Source organism: Mytilus galloprovincialis, chromosome 1 (genome assembly GCF_965363235.1).
Source record: "Mytilus galloprovincialis chromosome 1, xbMytGall1.hap1.1, whole genome shotgun sequence".
NCBI lineage: Eukaryota > Metazoa > Mollusca > Bivalvia > Mytilida > Mytilidae > Mytilus > Mytilus galloprovincialis.
The window spans coordinates 62,042,208-62,054,787 of NC_134838.1; the positions used below are offsets into that span (position 1 = coordinate 62,042,208).

Consider the following 12,580-nt stretch of genomic DNA (forward strand, 5'->3'; position numbering starts at 1 on the left):
CTGGTTTTGTTGCAGGCAAATGGGTTACATCCAAATTATTGGTAAAGTCTCATTTCATATGGTGTTGCCTCACAGTTTGTGTCTAGGAAATATTTATTTCTTTAAATGAATGTCTTGAAATTTCAACACTCAGAACGTTGTAACTTCTGATAAAAAAACAAAGCGAAAACAACACTAAAGTAAGGAATTTATCTGCCACTGATTCTGTATCATATATATGCCCTTAAGTCTGGTTTAATTTGGTTTGTTCCTAAACGGGTCAATTGACCATTTTTGCTTTACAAACTTATTTGCAGATCTTACTTTGCTTAACATTATCGCTGTTTACAGTTTATCTTGATCTTTAATAATATTCAAGAAAAAAATTAAAAACAACAAAATTTCCTTAAAATTACCAATTTAGTGGCAGCAACCCAACAATAAGTTGTCAGATTCATCTGAAAATTTTAGAGCTGATAAAACATGACCTAATGAATATTAATACCTATTCAGATTTGCTCTAAATGCTTAAGTTTTTGAGATATAAGCCAAAAAATGCTTTTTAACCCTATGTTATATTTTTTAGCCATGGTCACGATTTGTTTTGATGAAACAGAAAACAAAACAGAAACTTTATTCTAGATATTCTTAGAATCGTTTAGCTGAAGTTTGGCTGAAATTGATTCAGTAGTTTTAGAGAAGATGTTTGAAACAGTTTCCACTGGACATCGATGACTGACCCCAAGTGATGGCAAAAGCTCACATTTCCTTTGAAAAGGTGAGTTAAAAATTCCGCAATTTTCATGTTTAGAAAAGGGGCTTTAACTCATCAATGGTAAAAGTGACACCATCTGATGTCAACATTTATCTGTGTTTTGTGGTAAAAAGTATTGTGCATAAGTTTCCAACACCATGTTCAGAACCAAAACTAATTTTGAGGACTTACAGATTGTACAGGATGGATGAACAAGGGTAACAATTATAATGCCCCTTCCACAACAACAGGAAATTCAAATTTCGTAGCGGTTTATTTAACAGTGTGCACCACATTTTTTGTGTTATTTAGAATAGATAGAAAAAATATTACAGTCATTTCTTATAATATAATTCTAAATTCCATTTTAAACCGTAGAAAACCTTGAAAAAACGTTGATGACGTCACGGTCACATGACTAGATTATGTCTATGGGCTCATAACAAAATAAAGTCAGCAAATCAGAAGACGCGTTACATCCAAAATTAAATTATTTGTGAATAAAATTCATGTTTAACAATTGTGTAACTTTAATAGGATTATCATAAAATACCATAATCGTAATTGGTGCTCCTTCTTCCCCATCTTCATATTCTATAACATTTGTCAATTTGTCAAATTCTGGATTTTCTGCATAGAAGATAGGATAGGAAGCCAAATAACCATCGAAATGAATGTTGGCATTTTGACCGGTCGCTCTCTTCTTTCTATTAAAATCTGACTCAACATATGGTGGAGCATCACATTCAACACTAACATTAGATTTAATGGTGCATAGTTTTTCCTGTAAAATACACAATTAAGGCTTGAACATTAAACCAAAGAGAACAAGTGAAACTGCGAGCTACTGCTCACTGATGATACCCCCGCCGCAAGTGGATAATATTAATAGTGTAAAAATATGCAAGTGTTCGGTAAACAGGAAGTTGTTGAGTGATGAATCTGAAAACGCATCACATGGTATAGCTGACTTATATTGACCCTTAAACCAAATTTCAGAAATCCTTGTATTATGGTTCCTGAGAAAAATGTGACGAAAGTTTTCAACTTGGCTATCATGTGTAAAATCCTACAAGTGTTTGGTAAACAGGAAGTTGTTGAGTGATGAATCTGAAAATGCATCACACGGTATAGCTGACTTATATCAAGCCTGAAACTAAATTTCAGAAATCCTGGTAGTGTAGTTCCTGAGAAAAATGTGACGAAAAATTTTCAACTTGGCTATTAGGTGTAAAAATGATACAAGTGTTCGGTACACAGGAAGTTGTCGAGTGATAAATCTGAAAATGCATCACACGGTATAGCTGACTTATATCAAGCCTGAAACCAAAGTTCAGAAATCCTGGTAGTGTACTTCCTGAGAAAAATGTGACAAAAATTTTCAACTTGGCTATCAGGTGTAAAAATGATACAAGTGTTCGGTAAACAGATAGTTGTCGAGTGATGAATCTGAAAAAGCATCACACAGTATAGCTGATTTATTATCGACTCCTAGGAGTCGATATTAAGAATTGAACGATGCACAGTAAATGCGTGAATTTTTCTTGCTACCTGATTCGAAGATATATTACGAGACGTGAATAATCAAAGTTTATTGATTGGTTAGAACAGCCCATCCCTAGATTTTCCATGCAGTTCAACTTTTTCCATGATAAAATGATGGAAAATGATGGAAATTGCGTTTTTTTCCATGAATTTCCATGGAATTTCATGGAAAAATAATCCATCTCAGATGGAAAACTTATATGTGTTACTTATTTCATCATTTTCCATGATAAGATGGAAAACTTTCCATGGAATTCCATGGAAAAATACTTTTTGGATGGAAAATGGGATGGAAAGTAGACTAATAAAACTTTGTAGATGGAAAAGAGGATGGAAAGTGGACTTAGAATATTTTTGAGATGGAAAAGAGGATGGAATCTTGACTTAGAATATTTTTAACATGGAAAAATTATAGAATCTTAACTTAAAATTGAGAATGGAAATGGGGAATGTGTCAAAGAGACAACAAACCGACCAAATAAAAAACAACAGCAGAGGGTCACCAACAGGTCTTCAATGTAGCGAGAAATTCCCGCACCCGGAGGCGTCCTTCAGCTGGCCCCTAAACAAATATATACTAGTCCAGTGATAATGAAAGTCATGGAAAAAATGTACACAAATTACATACATTAATTCTTTATCATCAATTAGACTGTGAAAGAAATGTAAAGTGCCATCTGGTTTTCATTGGTCTTTGTGTAGAAGACAAGAAGTGATATGACCATACAGTGTGAGGCCAAATGTAGGGTAGAACATGAATTTATACATTTTTGTGCAATTATTATTACTTTAAACATAAAAATGGTAAATAAACAATAAATGGATAATCTTTTATTAAAATATATATAAAATATCCAAGATATAGGTAAATGACAGTATTCAATTGGGGCTCTTTTAAAAGAAATCAGATAACTCCTCATACATCCCCCAACACATTGAAAATTTGAACTTGCAACGGATATGCAGGCAACAAACAAAGATGTCTTCTCTCCTGAACAAAATGCAAAATTTATATTGGACTTAGATTAAATAGTTCAAAATAGTTCTTGACATCGAATAGTGCAGATTTATTCTCTGATGACTTGCATTGACTGTTGGATTTAGGAGCATATTTTTTGGTAAGTACACTGAATTAGATTCTACCATTTTGAGTGTGTGCAAGCTCCTTTAGTTCAACATAACATCATGAAAACACCTATAGTAGATTTTTCACTTAAAATTATAACATGTATAATGATTGGGTATTAAGACAAGACAAACTGTATATGGTGTATTATAATAACTAATAATCCACTAATGAAGTAATTTGGTTATAAAATTTAAGATCCGTTGAAATTGGTTGCCAATGAGAAATAGATCCATAAAAGTAAAAAAAAGTGTATCTTTACAGCAAACTGCAGATCAACACTTAGTTCTAAATATATATGGAAAATACTAATGAAGACATTTATATACAATAATTATGAAAAAAAATTTATTTAGGACAAAGACTAAAGTGGTTAACCATTATTAATAATGTCATTATTTAAAGAATATCTCTTTATTTATAACAGTAAAATTATTTTTAGGTATCATGAGGAAGAAATGAAACTCCAATAAAATGGTTAATGCTGTTCTACGAGATGGATCTACTGAAGCCTGGTGTTGACATAAGTGACATTTATAACCTTAATTTCTTGATATAAAGGCAGTGCAAACATATACCAATATTGAAAGTTTTTGCTTGTTTATTGTATTTATCATAATACATCAAATGAGTTTGAATTAAAGGTTAAAATGATGGTTGAGTCTATTGCTTTTTACTGACCATTGCAAGACTCAAAAGACCTTACCAAACCGAAAAAAGCATGGAACCTAGTTTTTTTTACCTTCATTATTACATATACGGTTAAACAGGGTATATTGTCAAAAGGTGAATTTGGGCAATTCATTTTAAATGAAAACGATGGAAATATTTCCATGGAATTCCATGGAAAAAGAAATTCTATGTAATATATTTCCATGGAATTCCATGGAAAAACATCATGGAAAATATTTTCCATGGAATTCCATGGAAAATGTTTCAGATGGAAATATTATTAATTCCTTTTTTTCTCTTTTTATTTTCCATGGATTTCCATGGAAAACAGGTTCCAATACTCCATGGAATTCCATGGAAAAATATTCCATGGAATTCCATGAAGTTTTCCATGATAGATGATGGAAAATCTAGGGATGGGAATCCAAACCTAGAAAATGTCCTTCAATCCCGTAGAGTATCGGATTTGTCCTCTCTATTTTAGCAATTAGATTTTACACAGGTAACTTTTATCTATAAATAGTCGAATCTTCTGGAGTAAACAACCATGTTAACAATATATGTGTGACCTCACTTGTGTGGTAAAATTTGTTGATTGATGCACGTGGTTATTCAAGTAAATAATGAATAAATCTACAAAGCGAGAGCACTTTCCATTTTCATCAGCTAAGAGTCGACTATAGCCCTTTTTGAAAGGCAAACGCTTGTATCAAGTCTGAAACCAAATATCTGAAATCCTGGTAGTGCAGTTCCTGAGAAAAATGTGACGAAAAATTTTCAACTTGGCTATCAGGTGTAAAAATGATACAAGTGTTCAGTAAACAGGAAGTTGTCGAGTGATGGATCTGAAAATGCATCCCACAGTATAGCTGACTTATATCAAGCCTGAAACCAAATTTCAGAAATCCTGGTAGTGTAGTTCCTGAGAAAAATGTGACAAAATATATTCATGGGGCGGACGGACTGACTGACAGACTGATGGACTGACGGACTGACGGAAGGACAGACAGAGGTAAAACAGTATACCCCCCCTTTCTTTCAAAGAGGGGGTATAAATATCATCATCAAGAAAACTAAAGGTGTATAAACATTGGTATATCTATCTTTATCAATATTTTCCTGGTTTGTTCAGTCATATCTATTGATATAAACTTTTACATCAGTAACTTTTTATAGTGTTGCCATTCAAATTTAAACATTTGCATTGTAACTTTCAAAACTTCACACAAATTTCCATTTCTGTTTTATGCAGTTTATTAGTTAATTCCGAATGATGCAGTCCTATAAAAAGTTACTGATGTAAAAGTTTATATCAATAGATATAACTGAATAAACCAGGAAAATATTGATAAAGATAAATATACCAATGTTTATACACCTTCACATCAAACATATTTGACATACTATTAACTGTTCCTCTTAATGTGATCTTATAATGTGTGATATCATTTTGTAAGGGAATTTGGTGTTTGCTGTACCACTGTTCATTCCAAGCACTTTATGAAAATACAACTACTGTAAATTCAGAAATTATTGCATGCATTTATTATTGCGATTTTGTAATTTTAGACTGAAATGCAATTTTATTTTTTGCGATATTGGAAAAATTCTGTTTAATTCATAAAAATGTTTTTAAAATGCAAGTTTAAATTATCAGATTTTAACCATGTCGCATTTTTTGCAATAATAAAAAAAAAACCAATAATTTCTGAATTTAGAGCTCGAGTATGTATATCAATCAGAATGAAATTAGTGTTTTAAGAAATGTTTTTACTTTGAAATCACATATTATTTGTGAAACATTAAATGTTTAAAAGGGACGAAATTTCTGTATAAAGTAAATGATTATGTAGACTTTTGAAGCTCAGACTTTCTATTTTCTATACATAAATGAAAGATCCAAAAACTATACCAATACAGAATGACATGTTTTTGAAATTATAAAAAAACTTTTGGATGGCAATTTTTTATTCGTTATTGCATAAATATTAACAAGGGGCATCTATGGTCAAGTGGTCTAAGTAGTTACTACTGTAATCACTAGCCAGTCAACACTGAGGTTGCGAGTTCAAACCCAGCTCTTGCAGGTGCACTCAACTCCCAAACTCAATTGATTAGGATTGTCAGTTTTCCTATCGAAGCTTGGTGGTTTTTTCCAGGCACCCCAGCTTCCTCCACCAATAAAAACTGGCCACCACGAAATAGCCTATATGCGATGCTTAAAATGGGCGTTTAAACATCATAAATATTGAAATATCTGTTATTTTCTCCCTACCAAGCCCCATTACTTATTGTGATGTGGACCGCACCTGATGATTATTCAATCTTACACAATTTGATTGGATAAAGTTATTATTAGTTTACCTTCAACTGTTTACGCTTATCAATGTTTTATCAATGAAACTAAAGGTATGAAAGGTAAAAATTTCCAGATCTTATATTTTCACAAAATTTTCCGCATACACATTAAATAAATTATTTTGAATAGGCTTGTGTGGAGAAAAAATTGAAAAGTTACTTTTAAGACGTTTATTTCCATCAAATGAGTTATTTATCAAAGAGAAATACCAAAATACATTTTACACACAACTACGTCTTAACAAAATAAATGCATTTTTCAGTCTCATTGGAATATTATAATTACAATTAATTTCAAAGTTATGTAGTCAGTAAATAAAGTCAAAATATGTCTGATCTGCCTATTTTTGGACATCAAAAGTCAATATGATCGTCTATCTTACACAATCTTGTTAGGCACACTAGTACAATCTTTTAACATGTAGAGCTTTTGCAAAAGTTTCAAAGTCAGTGGACCATGACTGAGGGGGCAGGCCAAAATAATCTCAACAAAAAATAATATGTCTATGCTTAAATCAATGCCTTTGAAATAGCATTTACCTACCATTAAGGGTATTTCTCAAAGAGACCTAATCACAAACTCTTAACATGTAAACTGTGGCAAAATGTAAATGGCCCATGACTGAGAGGGAAGCTAGGGCCAAATTAAATCCATTAATATTATTAATGTTTGAATCACTAGTTAGAATAAGATTCAACAGATTAAATTTTAATTTATAGGGTTGTTGTCTTTTTGAAACATTCCCTGTTTCAACACTCTTTTTTAGGAAATCTTTGAATTTTGTAATGCTTCTTTTATTGTAAATTTTAAGTAAAGACACAAAAACTTGTTCTTGCTCCATTTAGTCATTGAGTTCCTCTATTATCATTTGAAAAATTCAAAGAACTATTATTGGAGTACATTTTTTGGTGTGGGTTTCTAATTGCCAAAAAATGTATAAATCAAAACTAGTAGCAACAAATATTCTGTAACTAAAATATGTACTAACCACGCCTTCAATTGCTACTTCCCCCACATTACTGAATCCAATTCCTGGTATGGTAATCTTTGATCCTCCACTGAAATTAATTTTAACAATGAAATAGTTAATATTAAGATTTTCATTGTAAAAGATTATTTGGCCTAGAAAATATATCAGTATTATATCTACCCTAAAACATTTTGCTTTAAAACAATTTCTATGAATGTTCAAAGTATATGCTGTTTTAATGAACACATACTAAGTAAGTTTTAACATAAAGTTATTCTGCAAATAAAAAAAATAAAAAAAATAAAACACATGTTGTTCCCACAAACAGATACTGTAGCATTGAATGGGCTTGTTTGTTTACACTTGTTGCCTGCCTATACATTATATTTGAAAAACAATTACCATATAAAATTATAAAATGCTAAAATATGACTTATCTAAGAACTGGAAAGCTAAAAAACAAGAAGGTGTCCATAGTACATGGATGCCCAATCACAACTATCATTTTCTATGTCCAGCAGACCATGAAATTGGGGTCAAAAATCTAGTGTGGCATTGAGATTAGAAAGATCCTATCTTAGAGAACATGTGTATGAAGTTTAAAGTTGATTTGAATTCAACTTCATCCAAAACTACCTTGACCTTTGATCTTGCTGACTGTGACTTCAGCTTCATTCAAAACTACCTTGACCTTTGATCTTGCTGACTGATTATTTCCTTTCTTAGCCGAGTGATATGAAAATTATCGCTAGAAACTAAGGGGGCATGTGGCAGTGCTAATGATATTGACAACTTTGTCATAGATAAAATAGTGATTAACAGATTACCATTGAACATCTCAACTTGATTGCTTTCTAACTTTAGCTGTACTGGCTCAAGCAAGAAAATCAATCTCATTAAGATGATCAATGATAATCTATAATTATCAAAAGCTTTAACTCATATATGAAGCTTTTCATCGATTGAATGAGCATACATACAAGAAATGCCAGTCAAACATGTCTTAGATCCTATATTTGTGCAAAATTATTTTGTCAAAAACTTTACTTTTGTTTATAAAAAGCACATTTAAAGGATGTTGTCTTGATAATGATAAAACACAGACCAGAAATGGATATCTAAATTCCTTGTACGTTTACAAATGATAATTGAGTTTAGGTAGCTCTTTCCATGCTATTTCTTCAAGAAAATACTTGAAATGAACATTAGATAATGGCATCAAAGATCATTCTAGCATTTTTGAAGAACTGAAATGCATAATTGAATTTCACAACTGCACAAATATGTACTAGTGCATAGTTCTTATGATTTTTCTATTAATATCGTTTTTAAATTTTTCATAAAATCTTGTACATATTTCTGGTAATCTAAATCTTTTTGACTAAACCACTGAAATTTAAGAAAATAACTTCAATAAAATTGAAAATGGAAATAGGGAATATGTCAAAGAGACAACCTGACAAAGAGCAGATAACAGCCAAAGGCATGAACCTGTAGTTTGAACAGGTAAGTTTCAGCTATCAGACAACTAAATAGCCTTTATCAAAAAGAGAGGATGTTAAAGCATGGTATGTTTTAAAAGTACTTATTCATCAGGTCATTTTTATGACTGTAAAGCTGTTTAAGGCAATAGGTCAGGTCAAAAAGATCAAATAAACTTCAATTTTTTAAGGATTATGTTTATATTGCAAACATGTGTATTTGTATGTTCAGTTCAGGCTTGGCACAACAAGTGAAAAATAGAATTTTTAAAAATACTTAATTTCAATAGATTTGGATAATTGTTGAAAATAATCAGGTTGAAAAAATAAAATGAATTTCCTTATTGTGCAATGTTCTATAAGACTCAAAATATCAAATGAGTTTCAACAATTAAATGGAAACCAGAAATTTGCTTGTTTAATAGAATGTCATAAACATATAAAACAACTTAATTAAAATTACCTTTTAAAAACAGGAGGAATCTTTGCATTCAAATCTAGTTTAGGATTGCCCACAATCATGAACGTTCCACTCTTTCTTACTACTGTGTTCTTATCAATGATAATTTTTAGGTATTTCAATGTTAATATGCTGCTTGACCTTTCCATTCGGCACATCATATATTGATTTTTAACATATTTTTTTGAAAGTCTAAAAAATAAACATGTAATCATTAATGATATAATTATCAATAGATTTTCAACATCCTAATTAACACCACTTGGTCAGCACCTCATTAGGAACATTAATGCCATGTTTGGTTTCATTCCATTTAGTGGTTCTCTAAAAGAAGGCATGTGTATGTATTGTCTATTGGGTTCTATGATATTAGAAGTCCCCAGCTGGTGGCCATCTTGGATGATGGATCAGCTCTAAAGTAACAACACTTGGTCAGCACCTCATTAGGAACATTCAATAACACTAATGGAAAGCTGAATACTAAAATTTATGATAAAAGGGAGGATTTTTCATTTCCTATCATTAATTATCCGTTTTTAGATGGTGACGTTTCCTTGTCACCATCTTACGGTGTTTATATATCTCAACTTGTACGATTCGCTCGTGTATGTAACAATGTTTTAGATTTTAACGAGAGACTTCTAATACGTTCAGGTATTTCACATCCAATTTTTTATGGAAATATTCTTTATAAAGCACAAAGGTGTCAGTATTCACCTCAAAAACTTACAAAACCTTTGAATAGACTTATTAAGAAGGGATATAATTACGATACTGTTGTCAAGTCATTAAAGATTGCATATTTTGGCGTTAATATTGACTCACTGATAAGGTCTTTGCATCGGAACTAAACACATTTATTCTAAAAACAGTTGTTGGCATGACACGGGTTATGTTCTTCTCATATATGTTATGATGGTATGATACTAAACCCCTAACGGGAAGGATTGTGCCTGATGTTCATATGGAGCTGGCATGTCAGTTAACTGCTAGTAGTCTGTTGTTATTTATGTATTATTGTCATTTTGTTTATTTTCTTTGGTTACATCTTCTGACATCAGACTCGGACTTCTCTTGAACTGAATTTTAATGTGCGTATTGTTATGCGTTTACTTTTCTACATTGGTTAGAGGTATAGGGGGAGGGTTGAGATCTCACAAACATGTTTAACCCCGCTGCATTTTTGCGCCTGTCCCAAGTCAGGAGTCTCTGGCCTTTGTTAGTCTTGTATTATTTTAATTTTAGTTTCTTGTGTACAATTTGTAAATTAGTATGGCGTTCATTATCACTGGACTAGTATATATTTGTTTAGGGGCCAGCTGAAGGACGCCTCCGGGTGCGGGAATTTCTCGCTACATTGAAGACCTTATGGTGACCCTCTGCTGTTGTTTTTTTATTTGGTCGGGTTGTTGTCTCTTTGACACATTCCCCATTTCCATTCTCAATTTTATGCTGTGTTTGGTTTCATTCCATTTAGTGGTTCTCTAAAAGAAGACATTTGTATGTAGTTTCTATAGGGACCTATGTTCAACAAGGTCAACTGCTGGCTCCAATCTTGGATGATAGATAGGTCTTCAAAGTTTCAACACTTGGTCAGCACCTCATTAGGAACATTCATGCTATGTGTGTTTTCATTACATTCAGTGGTTCTCTATAAGAAGTTCAAAATATAAACATGATAAAAAGTTAAAAAGGAAGACGGATGCCAACTGATGAGAAAAGCTTACTTGGCCCTTCGAGCCAGTGGTAGGCTAAAAATAGTAAAAATTAATATAAAAGGTGAAAAAAAACCAAGTCAACTGAAGATTTCGACAGTGAAGGCTTATTTGTAGATCTTGTCTTGATCAATTTTGCTATTTCAAGTTTCTATCTTTCTATTATAATTAGAATGAAATTCAAAACAGTGTGGCTGTGGCCATTGACTGACACATTAAATTCATCCATTGACTGGGAAAATTTAGGTGAACATTTGTATGTAACGACCACTGCTCACTATGTACTTTTTAAAGACACTTAAACTATGGGGTCACCAAAGGTTCTCAACACCTTAATAAAGTAATTCGAAAAATTAATCAGAATAACACATTGTTTTGATTTATATCAATTATATAAATCAAAACATAAAGGTTATTCCTGATTAATTTTTCGAACTATTTTATAATTAAAGGCGTTAAGAAACCTTTGGTGACCCCACAGTTTAAATGTCTATCGTAGGTACGTCGTAAACAGTGGTCGTTACAGACAAACGTTCACTTAAATTGTCCCAGTCAATGGATGAATTTAATGTGTCAATCAATGGCCACAGCCACACTGTTTTGAATTTCATTCTATATAGACAATAGACAAAAATGCCAAAAATTAGGAAAATTGTCATTAAGAGCACTTTAATAAGGAGTTGACTTGCAATTTCAATCATGTTGAATTATTTGTAGATCATGTCTTGCTGATCAGTTTTGCATCAATCTATTATACTTTTCATGATAATAGGGGAAAATGCAAACAAAGATGAGAAAATCATAACTAAAGGGCAACAACTTCAATAAGGTGTCCACTAATAATCTCTGTCATTTTGACTTATTTGTAAATCTCACCTTGTGATCTTCTTTTCTAACAAAGTTTATGTCTATTTATTATATTTTTTTAATAGCCTTGTCAGCAATGCATGTTGACAGCTCGGGTCAACAGACACATTTTTGATGGCCAATTTGGTCTAGTAGTTTGGGAGGAGATGATCTTTGTAAAAGATAACAGTCAAAAACATGATATGAAGGACACCAAGTGATGACAAATGCTCACAGCTTGGACCTTTCCGACCATGTTAACTAAAAATCATTAGTTTAATGTATAAATACCTGCACTGAAGACATGAGTTACTATCATTACAATAATAAATTTCATAATCACTGCCTGGGAAAATCAAATTATTTCCAGAAATGCGTATTTTTTTCCCGCCAGCTATTATACTTCTGTTTGGAGAAAAGCCAAATATTTCATGCTGACCCTAAAAAAAAGTAAAAACAAGTGAAACTGCGAGCTACTGCTCACTGATGATACCCCGCCGCAAGTGGATAATTTTAATAGTGTAAAAATATGCAAGTGTTCGGTAAACAGGAAGTTGTCGAGTGATGAATCTGAAAACGCATTACACGGTATAGCTGACTTGTATAAATCCTGAAACCAAATTTCAGAAATCCTTGTATAGTAATTCCTGAGAAAAATGTGATGAAAATTTTC

The 12,580-nt window shown here is 32.0% G+C and overlaps 1 protein-coding gene and 1 long non-coding RNA gene across 7 annotated transcripts in view; one reads left to right on the top strand and one right to left on the bottom strand.

Annotated features, from left to right (window-relative positions):
• The window catches only part of LOC143080642 (plexin-A2-like), a 62,793-nt gene that overhangs the window by 27,640 nt on the left and 22,573 nt on the right, over positions 1-12,580 (bottom strand). For all 6 annotated transcript variants that reach the window (XM_076256629.1, XM_076256606.1, XM_076256623.1 and 3 more), the window contains exons 6-9: positions 12,199-12,347; positions 9,350-9,538; positions 7,424-7,493; positions 1,287-1,517 (exon numbers count right to left, since the gene is read on the bottom strand). In XM_076256629.1, the coding sequence (XP_076112744.1) occupies positions 1,287-1,517; positions 7,424-7,493; positions 9,350-9,538; positions 12,199-12,347 (639 nt within the window). The remainder of the gene's footprint in view (positions 1-1,286; positions 1,518-7,423; positions 7,494-9,349; positions 9,539-12,198; positions 12,348-12,580) is intronic.
• LOC143084442 (uncharacterized) lies at positions 3,035-4,058 on the top strand. The gene is made up of 2 exons (XR_012981112.1): positions 3,035-3,396; positions 3,847-4,058. It is a non-coding gene; the product is annotated as an uncharacterized LOC143084442 (long non-coding RNA).